The sequence below is a fragment of the Carcharodon carcharias genome, chromosome 11 (genome assembly GCF_017639515.1).
Source record: "Carcharodon carcharias isolate sCarCar2 chromosome 11, sCarCar2.pri, whole genome shotgun sequence".
In the NCBI taxonomy this organism is placed as follows: Eukaryota; Metazoa; Chordata; class Chondrichthyes; order Lamniformes; family Lamnidae; genus Carcharodon; species Carcharodon carcharias.
The window spans coordinates 13,593,416-13,606,447 of record NC_054477.1 but is presented as its reverse complement, the minus strand read 5'-3'; the positions used below and the strand labels follow the sequence as shown (position 1 = coordinate 13,606,447).

The 13,032-nt window shown below is 45.0% G+C and overlaps 1 protein-coding gene across 6 annotated transcripts in view; it reads left to right on the top strand.

The window, feature by feature from the left end:
• gdpd4a (glycerophosphodiester phosphodiesterase domain containing 4a) overlaps positions 1-13,032 on the top strand; it is an 88,040-nt gene that overhangs the window by 60,617 nt on the left and 14,391 nt on the right. For all 6 annotated transcript variants that reach the window (XM_041199437.1, XM_041199438.1, XM_041199434.1 and 3 more), the window contains 5 exons: positions 3,932-4,077; positions 6,289-6,371; positions 8,130-8,280; positions 8,723-8,944; positions 11,715-11,872. In XM_041199437.1, the coding sequence (XP_041055371.1) occupies positions 3,932-4,077; positions 6,289-6,371; positions 8,130-8,280; positions 8,723-8,944; positions 11,715-11,872 (760 nt within the window). The remainder of the gene's footprint in view (positions 1-3,931; positions 4,078-6,288; positions 6,372-8,129; positions 8,281-8,722; positions 8,945-11,714; positions 11,873-13,032) is intronic.

The window sequence follows — 13,032 nt, the reverse complement described above, 5'->3', positions numbered from 1 at the left end:
CTCTCTGCCCTCCTTTAAGATACTCGTTAAAACCTACCTCTTTGACCAAGTTTTTGATCCTAAGATCCCTTTATGTGGCTCAGTCAATTCTTTTATCTGATAATCAATGTGACTTGGAATGTTTTACAATGTTAATGGTGCTATATAAATGCAGAAACAGAATTTTGCCAATGCTTTCAATCTGAAACAAAAATTGAAGATACAATTCCCTTTTGAATGGCTCGCTTGAACCTGCCTCCACCATACTCCCAGGCAGTGCATTCCAGACCGAACCACTCTGCGTGAAAAGGCTTCTCCTCATAATCTTTTGCTTATTTACAAATTATTTTAAATCAGTACCCCAATTAGGAATGGCCAATGAATGCTGGCCTAGCCAGCGACGCCCATGAATGAATTTTTAAAAAATTGCTAGAAACGCTAAGTAGACTTTCAGCTTGGGTCAGTCCACACTCCTCTCGCCTCCCACACGAGTTTAAACCAGCTCTGTGGGTGAGCCACGTGTTATAGAAACTGCCCATGGTAGTAGACCTTGGAAATTCACTGCTCCAAAAGTCTGGAGGATAATCAAAGCTTTCAAGATTCAGATCAATAGATTTTTGAAAGGTGAAAGATATGGAGCAAAGGTGAGGAAATAGAGTTACGATATAGTTCAGCCATGATCCAGCTGAATAACAGAACAGGCTTGAGGGACAGAATGGCCTCTTCCTGTTCGTATGTTCCTAACTTGTCTGTGCAACAATTGAAAAATCTATCCTACAATCTATATAATGACTTAACCACCCATAAGTGCAACACATTGATGAGCTAGAACTTTAAGTACCTGATACAAGGAATTTGGACTTTCACCTTCTCTAAAACACTCCCTTTATGCATAAATATGTTTCTTTGTTAATTTGTGGTAGATTGTAGGTGTGGAGGCCAAGGGACAGGTAGGAAAGCAGAGGGATTATAAAGAAACATCTTGCATTTATGTAGCACCTTTAAAACATCCCAAGGCCCTTCATTGGAACATTATCAAACAAAATTTGACACCAAGTCACCTAAGGAGACATTAAGACAGATGAATGAAAGCTTGTTCCAGCAGGCAGGTTTTAAGGTGCATCTGAAAAGAGAAGAGAGGCAGAGATGTTTAGGGAGAGAGTTCCAATGCTTAGGGCCCAGGCAGCTGAAGACACAGCTACAGGTAGTGGGGGTGAATGGAAATTGGGGAACGCTCAATGGGCAGAATTGGAGGAGCACGGAGATCTTGGAGGGATGTAGGGAGGTTGCAGAGATATGGAGAGAGACCAAGGCCATGGAGGGATTTGAATACAAGGATGAGAATTTTAAAATCAAGGCTGTGCCAGATTCGGAGCTAATATAGGTCAGTGAACACGGGATGATGGGGTGAATGGGACTTGGTGCGAGTAAATAACCTAACCCCATCAGTCAACACATTGTCTAATGAAGTGTTAAATAGGGGGAGATTTTTTTTTATTCATTCATGGGATGTGGCTGTCACTGGCTGGGCCAGCATTTATTGCCCATCCCTAATTGCCCTTGAGAGGGTGGTTGTGCGCTGCCTCCTTGAACTGCAGCAGTCCATGTGGTGTAGGTACACCCACAGTGCTGTTAGTGAGGGTAATTAGGGATGGGCAATAAATGCTGGCCAAGCCAGCGACACCCACATCCCATAAATGAATAAGAAAAAAGTTCCAGGATTTTGACAGTGAAGGAATGGCGATATATTTCCAAGTCAGGATGGTGAGTGGCTTGGAGGGGAACTTCCAGGTGGTGGTGTTCCCATCTATCTGCTGCCCTTGTCCTTCTAGATGTCAGCGGTCATGGGTTTGGAAGGTGCTATTGAAGTTATAGTGGTAATTACTGGACCAATAATCTAGAGGGCCCAGCTAATGCTTTGGGGTCATTAATTCAAATCCCACCACTGAAGCTGGTGAAATTTAAATTCAGTTAATAAAAAAATCTGGAATTGAAAGCTAGTCTCAGTAATGGCGACTGTGATTTTTATTGTCGTGAAATCCCATCTGGTTCATGAATGTACTTTCCTGACCTGGTCTGGTCTACATATGGCTCCAGATCTGCAGCAGCATGGTTAACTCTTAACTGCCCTCTGAGATGGCCTACCTTAAGCCACTCAATTCAGGGCAATTAGGAATGGGCAACCAATGCCAGCCTTGCCAGCGGCAGTGACATCCTGTCAAAAGAATAAAGGAAAACTTCAGTGTAGCATTGCGGGGGGGGTGGGATGTGTTATCGTAATGCATGCTGTGCTTCAGTTGAGACATGAACCAAGGGCCCTGTCTGGTCAGTCTGATAGAGTGGATGTGCGTGCTCCCATAATACCGATCTGAAGAAGTGTCGTTCTGGCCGGCGTTCATTCTTTATTGTCACTCAGCCAACTTCAAAGCAAATCACTGACTGCAAAGGGCTCTGAGACATTTCTTCGAGATGTGATGACGCACTTGATTAAATGTGAGCCTATTCTTCTTAATGGCCCTCTCCATATAAAGGTGCTGCTGATTTCATAAGTGTGGGTTTTATGTGGGCGTCTGCTAGACAGCTGAAGTAGTGCAAGGATGATTGTGCCAACGTTAAATAAGTTTTGTAGACCGGAAGTACATGGCCTACTCAGGAGGTTTTGACATGAACTGACTTCCCCGAAAAAGCAATCTGGAATTTTCTACTGGATCATAAACTAAATGGCATAGGAGTCCTTAAATGTGCAGGACAAGTTGACAAGGTTATTAAAAAGACATATGGAAGCCACAGCTTCGTAATAAGAAGCGTCGGATATTAAACCAATAAAGTGATGGTAGATCACTGGTCAGGGCTTCAGTGGGAATATTGTGGCCAATTCTGGGCACCTCACTTTAGGAAGGATGTCAAAGGGCAGAAATTCTGGCTCAACGGGTGAGTGTGTGCCCGACCCGCTCGAGCATGAAATGGCATTGGCCGAGCATGGTGACATCAGCGCGCAGTCGCGTGGTGATTCGGTTGGCGGGTGCGCCGCTGCCAACTCCGGCAACTAAACGGCCTGTTAAGTAATCAATTGGCGTAAAGTTTTTTAACGCACGAGTAAAGGCCGAGCGGCCTTTGGGTTTTTTTTTTGGAAACCTCCTCCACGGGCGGGATGAGGTTTCCAAAATCAAATAAAGATAGAATAAAAGTTTTAATTATTCATTAAGGACATACCCCTGCTCACGTGACAGAGTCACATGATGAGACATGTTTTGTTATGTTTTTGCTTCCTTTATTATTTTATAAAAATACCTCTTCATCTCCCTGAGGCAGCTTCCCCGCAGCACCACCACCCCACCCCCCCAACTCCCCCAACAGTGCAGAGCGCTGACGCACATATTTCACTCTCGGTGGGCCTTAAATTGGGCCCCCCAGCGTGAAATCGTGGTGTGGTGCCGACTGTGGGGGCAGTTGGCTTCCCGACCGCCCCTACTGAGCCCGTCCGTCAAGGGCAAAATTCTGCCCCCAAGGTCTTTTGGGAGGAGATTTACCAGAATGGCACTGGGGATGTGGGACTTCAGTTCATGTGGAAAGATTGGAGAAGCTGGGATTGTTCTCCTTAGAGCAGAGAAGGTTAAGGGGAGATTCTACAGAGGTTTTGCAGATCATAAAAGGCTTTGATAGAATAAATAAGGAGACATTGCTTCCCAATGCGAGGTGGGCTCGGTAACCAGGGGACACAGATTTAAGGTAACTGGGAAAAGAATCAGATGGGGAGATGGGGAAAGATTGTTTTAGGCAGTGATTGCTGTGATCTGGAATGCACTGCCTAAAGGGATGGTGGACGCAGATTAATAACTTTCAAAAGGGAATTGGATGGGCTGAATGGCCTCCTTCTGTGCTGCCTCATCCTGTGAGAGCTCAAACTGCAGTTAGCATGGTTGCCAACTCAATTTTTATTTTTGTATTTCAGTTCCCAGAGCCTTCATTTTGAGTGTGTATTTTGCTGTTCTCCTTTTTCTCTACTTGGTGCCTCTCGGCATGTATTCTCCCTGCATCAAAGAGAAGGGGACCCTGGGACCGAAGCCAGCTGTTATTGGACACAGAGGGGCACCAATGGTATGTCATCTTCTAATGGGTCACGCCCTACTCCTTTGAGCCTGTCCGAGCTTTCCTGTAAGGTCTCAGCGTGTCTCAGCAGGTAGCACTTCTGCCCCTGAGTCAGAGGATTGCGAGCTCAAATTCCACTTGAGCTCACAATCCAGGCTGACACTCCCAGGGCGGTGCGGTAGTGCCGTTGCACTGATGAAGCGCTGTCTTTCGGGTAAGAGGTTAAACTGAGGCCCTTTTAGATGGACATAAGAGATCCCACCACCACAATCTGAAGATGAGCAGCAGAGTTAACCCCGATGTTCTGGCCAAGTTTTGTGCCCCAACCAATGTCACTAAAGCAGATTACTGTTTGTGGGAGCTTGCTGTGCTCAAATTGGCTGCCATGCTTTTTGCGACAGTGTCTTCGCTTCAAAAGTACTTCATTGACTAATGTGCTTTGGGACAACCCAACGTCATGAAAGGCAGTACAGAAATTCCAGTCCTCTTTTTCTACCTGCAACAAAGTTTAAAATTTGCCAATACGCAAAGCTCTTGCCATTGCTTGTTGGCTGTGCGTGAATGCAATAACTTGGAGCTTTCAGGAGCAGGACAAGAATGCCTAAACATTAAGTCTTTAAAAGGCAAAGTGTGATTATATTAACAGAACCCTCAGATAAGTTTGTCAAGGTCTCCAGGCCCACAAGCTCCAGAGAGAGGCTTCCTCTGCCTGGGTGTTTGGTCCCCTAAGATCCTCTAATGTAAGGTGCTTCAGGTGCAGTGTTAACCAGGCAGTGCCTCCCCCTTCACACACCCACCCCTTCTGGTGAATAAAGTGCGAGGGTTAGAAATTATTATGACGGGGATGGGAGGATTCTGCGAATTATCAAGACCTGCTATTTTGCAGGTCGTACCATTGATTTAAATGTTTAAGTTTCTCATTGAAATGGCCAAATGTGTACCTATACCTCTAGTACCCAGAGGAAAAGGGACTCAGACCAGGCTTCTTTCAAAAAACTTAGAATGATTAATTTATTATAAAACAAAGCTTCTTTTAACAAATTGGAAGTACTGGTTAACACACAATTGTAATCAGGTAACATAACTATCTAAAACAAAAACAGAATTACCTGGAAAAACTCAGCAGGTCTGGCAGCATCGGCGGAGAAGAAAAGAGTTGACGTTTCGAGTCCTCATGACCCTTCGACCTGCTAAGACAGGCCACTGGTCCCGGTGGATGCCTGGAAGTTCTCACCACTGGTCTCAGCTTGGCAGGTCTAAATGCAGACTGGTTACACTCAGATGAGGGTCCTCTGGTGACAGGTTGATAACCGCACAAATTTTAGGCAAGGTAGAGAGAGGGGGCCTGTCAAGGTAGCCTTCTTTCCTCAGCTTGTTCCCCAACTAGACTGCCCTCAAAACAAGCAAGTTCACAACTTAACTTTTTTCCCTCTCTCCCTTGGAATTGCCTTTTGTCTCCCAGCTATTCATTAATTAAAGTTCTTTGCAGTTCAACACAAAGAAACAACTCCTTCCCGAGCACCATTTTGGTCAGGTGATTTCTTGGAAGAGGCCTGCTTGTTGACAGTTCCAAGGTGAACTTATGCCTTTTAAAAAGAAAAATCCCAGGTTAGCATCCAGATGACCACATCGTGCCAAATCCTTCCATTTTGTAATAGAAAACTTCAGTCTTGAGAGATATGATTCTAACAAAATATTGACGGGAAGAATGAGACCCCCCTGCCAGGCAATGGAACAGCAGTTGCAGAGGATCATTAATTTCAACAGTGTCGGAAAGCAATTGATCCCCACCCACCGCCCCCCCCAGATTCCTCCATCTGGTGATGTCTGGTGAGGTCTGGTGCCTCAGCGGGTTCTATTGAGCATAAAAGGTGGTGGGCGCCAGGATAGCTTGGGAACAATTTCGAACACACACTCTTGATTGAAGAGGGGGATGCGAGGGGAGAGGTGTGGGAGGAGGTCTGTGCATGATACTCCCCAGTTAACACAAAAGGGAGGCATCCTAATACCTGGGTTTGACCCGGTTGGTGCCCTTTGGTTTGGAAACTCATTTATCTCAGTCTAGGCAACGAACCAAAATTTCATGCTCTCTCATTGCAGATGCCCTGACCCTGTAAAGAAGACCTTGGCGATGGGCACCTTTGCGGACGGGGTAGTGTATGTCTGAGTATGAGGATAATGTACGACTGATACTAGTTTGTCCCTTTTATTATTAAACAGCTAGCACCAGAAAACACGTTGATGTCATTTGAGAAAACTATAGAACATGGAGCAGATGGTTTGGAGACTGATGTCACCATTAGGTAAGGTGTTGCTTGGCAGTTCCTGTGTGCGCAAGAAAGCCTACATTTTAACACTTCCCTGTAGTCCTCAGACTATGAAATACTGCAGTAGGAGGGAAGCCACCTACAGCTTAGCATTTAAAAATGTATTTCCCACGGGCGGCATATTTGCACTGGTCGGGAGGGCGCGTGCCCGACCCGAACAAGTGTAAAATGATGTGCGGTGATGTCGGGCTGGCATCCTGATGCCATCGGTGGGCAGGAGCCCGCGGGAGTCGGCAGCGCGCCCACCGACAATGAACAGGCCTATTCAGGCCATTGAAGTTCTAATGAAGTAAAATTTCTCGCTGCCCGTTCTTAACTTCACGGGGTTGGTGGGCAGGCGAAAAGGCCAATCGGCCTTTGGACTTTTGGCGAAACCTCATCCACGGGCGGGATGAGGTCGAGTTCAGTGATTTAAAAGAAAGAAGTTTTCAAACTAATTTCTAACATGTCCCGCGCTCATGGGACAGAGTCGCATGAGGGGACGTGTTATTAACAGTTTAAATTTCTTTGTTTTTTTTATTTCCAAAATTCTTCAGCTCCCTGAGGCAGCTCTGTACCTCAGGGAGCTTTTACTGCACACAGGGGTCTCCCCAAAGAAGGATTCCCCCCCCCCCCTCCACCAACTCCCTTCTTGCCCGATACCTGCTCGCCTAGTAAAAGCTGCTGAGCTACTACTTGGTCTGGGTCTACTCATAAAATAATGGCAGGGGCAGGATGAGGCACTTAAATGGCCATTACTTGGTCACTTAAGGGCCTCAATAGGCCCTAGGCAGTAAGGAGGCCACGTGAATTTGCCTTGACCTGGGTGAGTTTGGTGCCGATACAGGCTGCCTGAAACAGAAAATGTTCAGCAGCAGAGAGGAGGAAGACATGCAAATTCTGGAATAAGGAAATGTAATTTTTCTTTTGCAGAAAACATGTATTGTAGCCAAATTTGCTGATGTCAGAAAGATAGGTAGGAAAGAAAGTTGTGAGAATACAAAGAGCCTGCAAAGAGATATAGATAGCTTAGGGGAGTGGGCAAAAAAATTGGCTGATGGAGTATTTTGTGGGAAAATCTGAGGTTGTCCGCTTTGGCTGGATGAATATAAATTGAATATTATTTAAGTGGGGAGACACTGCACGATCATGGGCTACAAGGGTCCTTGTACATGCATCACAAAATTTCAGCATGTAGATAGAGCAAATAATTAGGAAGGCAAATGGAATGTTGGGCCTATACTCATTGGAGTTTAGAAGAATGGGAGGTGATCTTATTGAAATGCATAAAATTCTGAGGGAGCCTGACAGGCTGGACATTGAAAAGATGTTTCCCTTCACATGGGAAATCCAAAACTGCGGGGGGGGGGGGGGGGGGGGGGGGGGGGGGGGGGGGGAGGCACAGTTTAAAAATAGGGTGTTTCCCATTTAAGACGGAGATGAGAAGGAATTTCTTCTTCTCTCAGAGGAGGCTTTGGATTTCCCTTGCACAGAGAGCAATGGAGGCTGAGTCATTGAATATATTCAAGGCTGAGTTAGATTTTTGATTCACAGGGGAGTCAAGGGTTATGGGGAACAGGCAGGAAAATGCAGTCAACACTACACCTCAGATCAGCCATTACCTCATTGAATGGCGGAGTAGGCTTCTTAGGCCGAATGGCCTGCTTCTGCTCCTGATTGTTAAGCTGTTATATCTTATGATAATTCCACGTCTTCAGTTCTAACACAATTCCTTTTTTTGTTACTATTTACCAGTTGGGACGGAGTTCCATTCCTCATGCATGATCAAACGTTGAGAAGGACCACCAATATTGAAGAGGTGTTTCCAAGCAACAAGACCATGAATGCTGCTTTCTTCATCTGGGATGAACTCGCAGAACTGAATGCAGGGAAATGGTTCCTCCAGGTGGGCACATTGCAGGGGTGTGAGGTGAAAGTGCACATAGATGACTAAAAGATTCTCTTTGGCAACCAAGGGGGTGAGTTTCCCTCTTGTACAGCAGAATACTAACAGAATACTATTGCTATGAACATAACAAAGATGCTGAGATTCAGTATGTGTAGGTCCAGTGCACGCTAGAGCAATACGCATACCATTGAGTAAGTGACTGTTTATTTGATTATGGGAATGCAGAGTTAGTCAAGAATTGACACAATCTGATGGTCAATTAACCTATGATGTAAGGTTAGTGTGGTTGAATGGAAACTGGTCAATATATAGTCAGGGGGTTTAAGGGTAAGGGCAAAACAGCCTTGGTAGAAATCCTGCTTAGTTTGCATTTTATCACATTCGCCTTGTTAAACCCAATCCTTTGTGTCTAACCTGGTCTCCCTGTTTCTCCAAACAGGACAACCCCTTTAGAACCAAACACCTGTTGTCGCGTGAGGACAAACAGAAGGCCAGCAGGCAGACGGTTTGTAAGCTGATTGAGCTCCTGAGGCTGGCCGCCGCCCATGGAAAAGTTGTCATCTTTGACTTGTTCAGGCCACCCCAGAAGCACCCGTACCGAAACACTTTCATTCACAACACTCTCAGTGCCATCCAGGAATCTGGGATCAACGAGAGCCTGGTAATGAGCGATCACTCACCGGCTTTCCACAACTCGTGGCTAAGGCATTCCCTTGTGGCTTCCCCTTCTTCACTGATGGAGGTTTGACAGAAATGGTTGAAGCCCCAAGTAAATGCATTCCATTATTATATATATATTTTTTAACACAGAGCATTCACCCATTCAAACTGTGGTAAAATCTTTGTTATCCGGCATGCTCAGGGAATGGGTGGTGCCGATAAATCAAAATTGCCGGTTAACTGAGTGTTACAATGCTCTGGACACAGGACAAGGTGCTGCCCTGCCTTTGAGGGGTTGAGGGGAAGCAGCTGGACATTCAAGGGCCAATGGTAATTATAGAATTCCGGTAGGCCGAGTGCTGGGTAACCCAAAGTTTACCGTGTCTTCTCTTCTCTTTCTGTGCCTCTTTCTCCTTCTCCCACTCTTTTCATTTCTTCCTCCTTATGCTTGCCTTGATTGGTACCTCAGCCGAGTACAGAATGAATGCTCCGCTGTTGAAGGTGGTGTCTATCAGTTGAGATGCTGCCTGCTTATTTAGACAGACATGAAAGATTCCACAGGACCATTTAAGGAAGGGCGCAGAGAGTTCTGCTGGTGCCCTGGGCAACATTCATCCTTTAATGAACACAATAAGGGCATGAGAAATAGGAGCCAGAATAGGCCATATGGTCCCTCAAAACTTTTCTACCATTCAATAAGATAATGGCCAATTTCCTATCGTACTTCCATCTTCCCACATTGTCCCCATATCCCTTAATTCCCTTCATATCCAAAACTCTGTCTTGAGTAAACTCAACAATGAGACCATCCACAGCTTTCTGAGGTAGAGAATTCGACAAACCTTTGATAAAGATATTTTTCTTATCTCAAGCCTAAATGGCTGACTCTGTGCTCGTGAAGCTGTGGCCTCCAGTTCTATACTCCCCAGCCAGGGGCGCAATCTTTTCAGCATCTATCCTGTCAAGTCACTTAAGAATTTTATATGCTTCAATAAGATCATCTCTCATTCCTCCAAGCTCCAGGGAATATTGTCCTAGTCTACTCGATCTCTCCTAGAAGCCCTGATGAGCGGACCATCCCCTCATGCCAAGAATCAGCCTAATAGACCAATGTTGGGTATGTAGGCCATTCGTCCCAAAGACTGGTGGATAGTATCAAACAGCATGTCCCTTCAGAGGTTTGCAACAGGCAAACTACTGATCATACCCAACCAGCCCGTGCTTGCAACACTCAAAACATAGTGTCCAACATTAGATGTGATTCCACAATTGAATAACATTTGCCAAACATTCCTGAGTGTGCTAAGAATTACACTGACAACCAATTTAAGATTATCAGTCGGGCCTGCAGTGTGGCTCATTTACACATGCTAGAAGCTACATATATTAATGCACAGAGCCCTGTCCTTTGCAGACAGAAAGAACATGTACGCACATTGTGCCTTTTTCAACTAAACAAAACAAGTGACAGCCATTTCCTGGTTCATTCCCCAGGGCAATGCCTTGACCAATCAGAGTGGTTTGAATTTAAGCAAGCTTGGCAGTTAACTGCCAGTTATCAATTAACTGGTCCATTCCTAATGGCAACACTTCCACCAATCAGCGTCCACTTGCCAATCAATCAGCACTCTCTTCTCATGCAATAAAAATTGTTGTTCCCTTTACATCTGGTATTCTTGTGAATTGTCCTGATGAGTGCAAGACGAAAAGCTTCAGCAATACTCTTTCTTGCAATTTCTTCAGCAATACTCAAAACCAATGTTGCATTCTCACATCAGAACCAGAATAACTAGTCAATTATCTCATTTGCTGTTTGTGGAACTTTACTATATTTTCCCACAAAACAACATTGAAGAAAGGTCAGAGATAATCCGTCGACTGTGAAGTGCTTGATGATGATCTGAGGATGTGAAAGGTACTCCTATATAAATGCCTTTGAGGGTGGGGTTGAGATATATTTCTTTGGACAAAGAGAAATGGGTTGTTAGTATGGGGAGATGATGCTGTAGTGGTAATGTCACTGGACTAGTATTAGCGAGGCTCAGCCTATTGCTCTGGGGACATGTGTTCAAATCCCACATTGGCAGCTGGGCTGGAGTTTAAATTCAATGAATAAATTTGCAAAATGAAGTTTGTCCCTGTAATGGTGACCATGAAGCTATCATTGATTCTTATAAAGACCCACCTGGCTCTCCACAGAAACACCACGGTGCAGAAAAAGGCCATTCAGCCCATCATGCCTGCGCCAGCCAAAAAAGAAGCTAGCTGCTTATTTTAATCTCACTTTCCAGCACCTGGTCCATCGCCTTGCCGGTTACAGCACTTCAGATGCGGATCCAGGTACCTTTTAAATGAGTTGAGCGTTTCAGCCTCAACCACCAACTTAGGCAGTGAATTCCTCTGGGTGAAAAAGTTTTTCCTCATGTCCCCTCTAATCCTTCTACCAATCACCATAAATCCATGCCCTTTAGGGAAGGAAACCTGCCATCCCTACTTGGCCTGGACTACATGTGACCCCAGACCCACAGCAAGGTGGTTGATTCTTAACTGCCCTCGAAAATGGCCACTCAGTTCAAGGGCAATTAGGGATGGGCACAAATGCTAGCCTTGCCAGTGACCTCCACATCTCATGAAAGAATAAAGGAGAAATTAAAGTCTCCATGTACCTATACTACAGGCGATCTAGCAGTGCTCGATGTTGCCCAACAGGAGAAAATGCCACAGTTTGACGAGATTAAATTTCACAGAATATTCCTCATATCCCATTGTAGATTCTTTGGCTGCCCAACGCTATGAGGTCAGCTGTTCAGCAGTTGATGCCAGGACTTGTGCACATTCATGGAGGAAAGAAGCCTATTGAAGAATTACAGTTGGACAAGATTGACAAACTCAATGTGCGCTACAGTGAGATTTCCAGTGGAGAGATCAGGTCAGCAGCAACATGTATTTATATCATGTTTTTAATGTAATAAAATGTCCCGAGATGCTTCATTGCAGCATAATCAGACAAAAATTGATATAGAGGCCAAGAAAGAAAAAGCTTTGCATTTATGTAGCACCCTTTACAACCTCAGTGCACCCCAAAGCGCTTTACAGCCAATGAAGTACTTTTGAAGTGTCATCGCTGTTGTGATGATGGAAATTGACAAGGCAGCCAATTTGCACACAGCAAGCAATGTGACAATGACCAGATAATCTATGTTGGTTGAGGGATAAATGTGAAGCAGGTTACTGGCATCAAATCTCTGGAGCGGGAACGGAACCCACAACCTTGTGACTCAGAGACGAACATGCTAAGCAAACAGGTGACCAAAAGTTTGTAAAAAGAGGTAGGTTTTAAGAAGTCGCTCAAAGAAAGTGAAATGATGTTGAGGTTTAGGGAAGGCTTAGAATCTAAGGAGCTGACAATGGACAATGGTGGGGCAAGGGAAGTCAGGATGGAGAAGAGGCCAGAAGTGGAGGAATGCAGCTCATCACAGATCGAAAAACCACAAAATGACTTTTGCTTTACTTGCATATTCTACACTCCAACCCTACAACAGACAAAGCTTGGCTAAGTTGGGAGTGGTCTCATCTATCAGCCAGGAAATTGTGGATTCAAATTGCGCCTGAGATATACACAGGGGAGATGATGTTGTAGTGGTTATGTCACTAAGCTAGTGATCCAAACTATATTTCCTGGGCGAACATGGGTTCAAATCCCATCCATGACAGCTGGTGGAATTTGAATTTAATTAATATGGAATAGAAAGCTAGTAACAGTGACCATGAAACCATCATAGATTGTCATAAAAACCCATCTGGTTCACTAATGTCCTTTAGGGAAGGAAATCTGCTGTCCTTACCTGGTCTGGCCTTCATGTGACTCCAGACCCACAGCAATGTGGCTGACTCTTAACTGTCCCCTGAAATGGCCTAGCAGGCCACTCAATTCAGGGATGGGCAGCAAATCCTGGCCTTGCCAGTGACACCCACATCCCATGAAAGAATAAAGTTTAAAAAAAAAATTGATCTAGGTTGACACCCTGGGGCTGGGACTGTACCTGGGGAATGTCTAGATTTCAGTGGCTTTGCTCAGTATTTAATGCA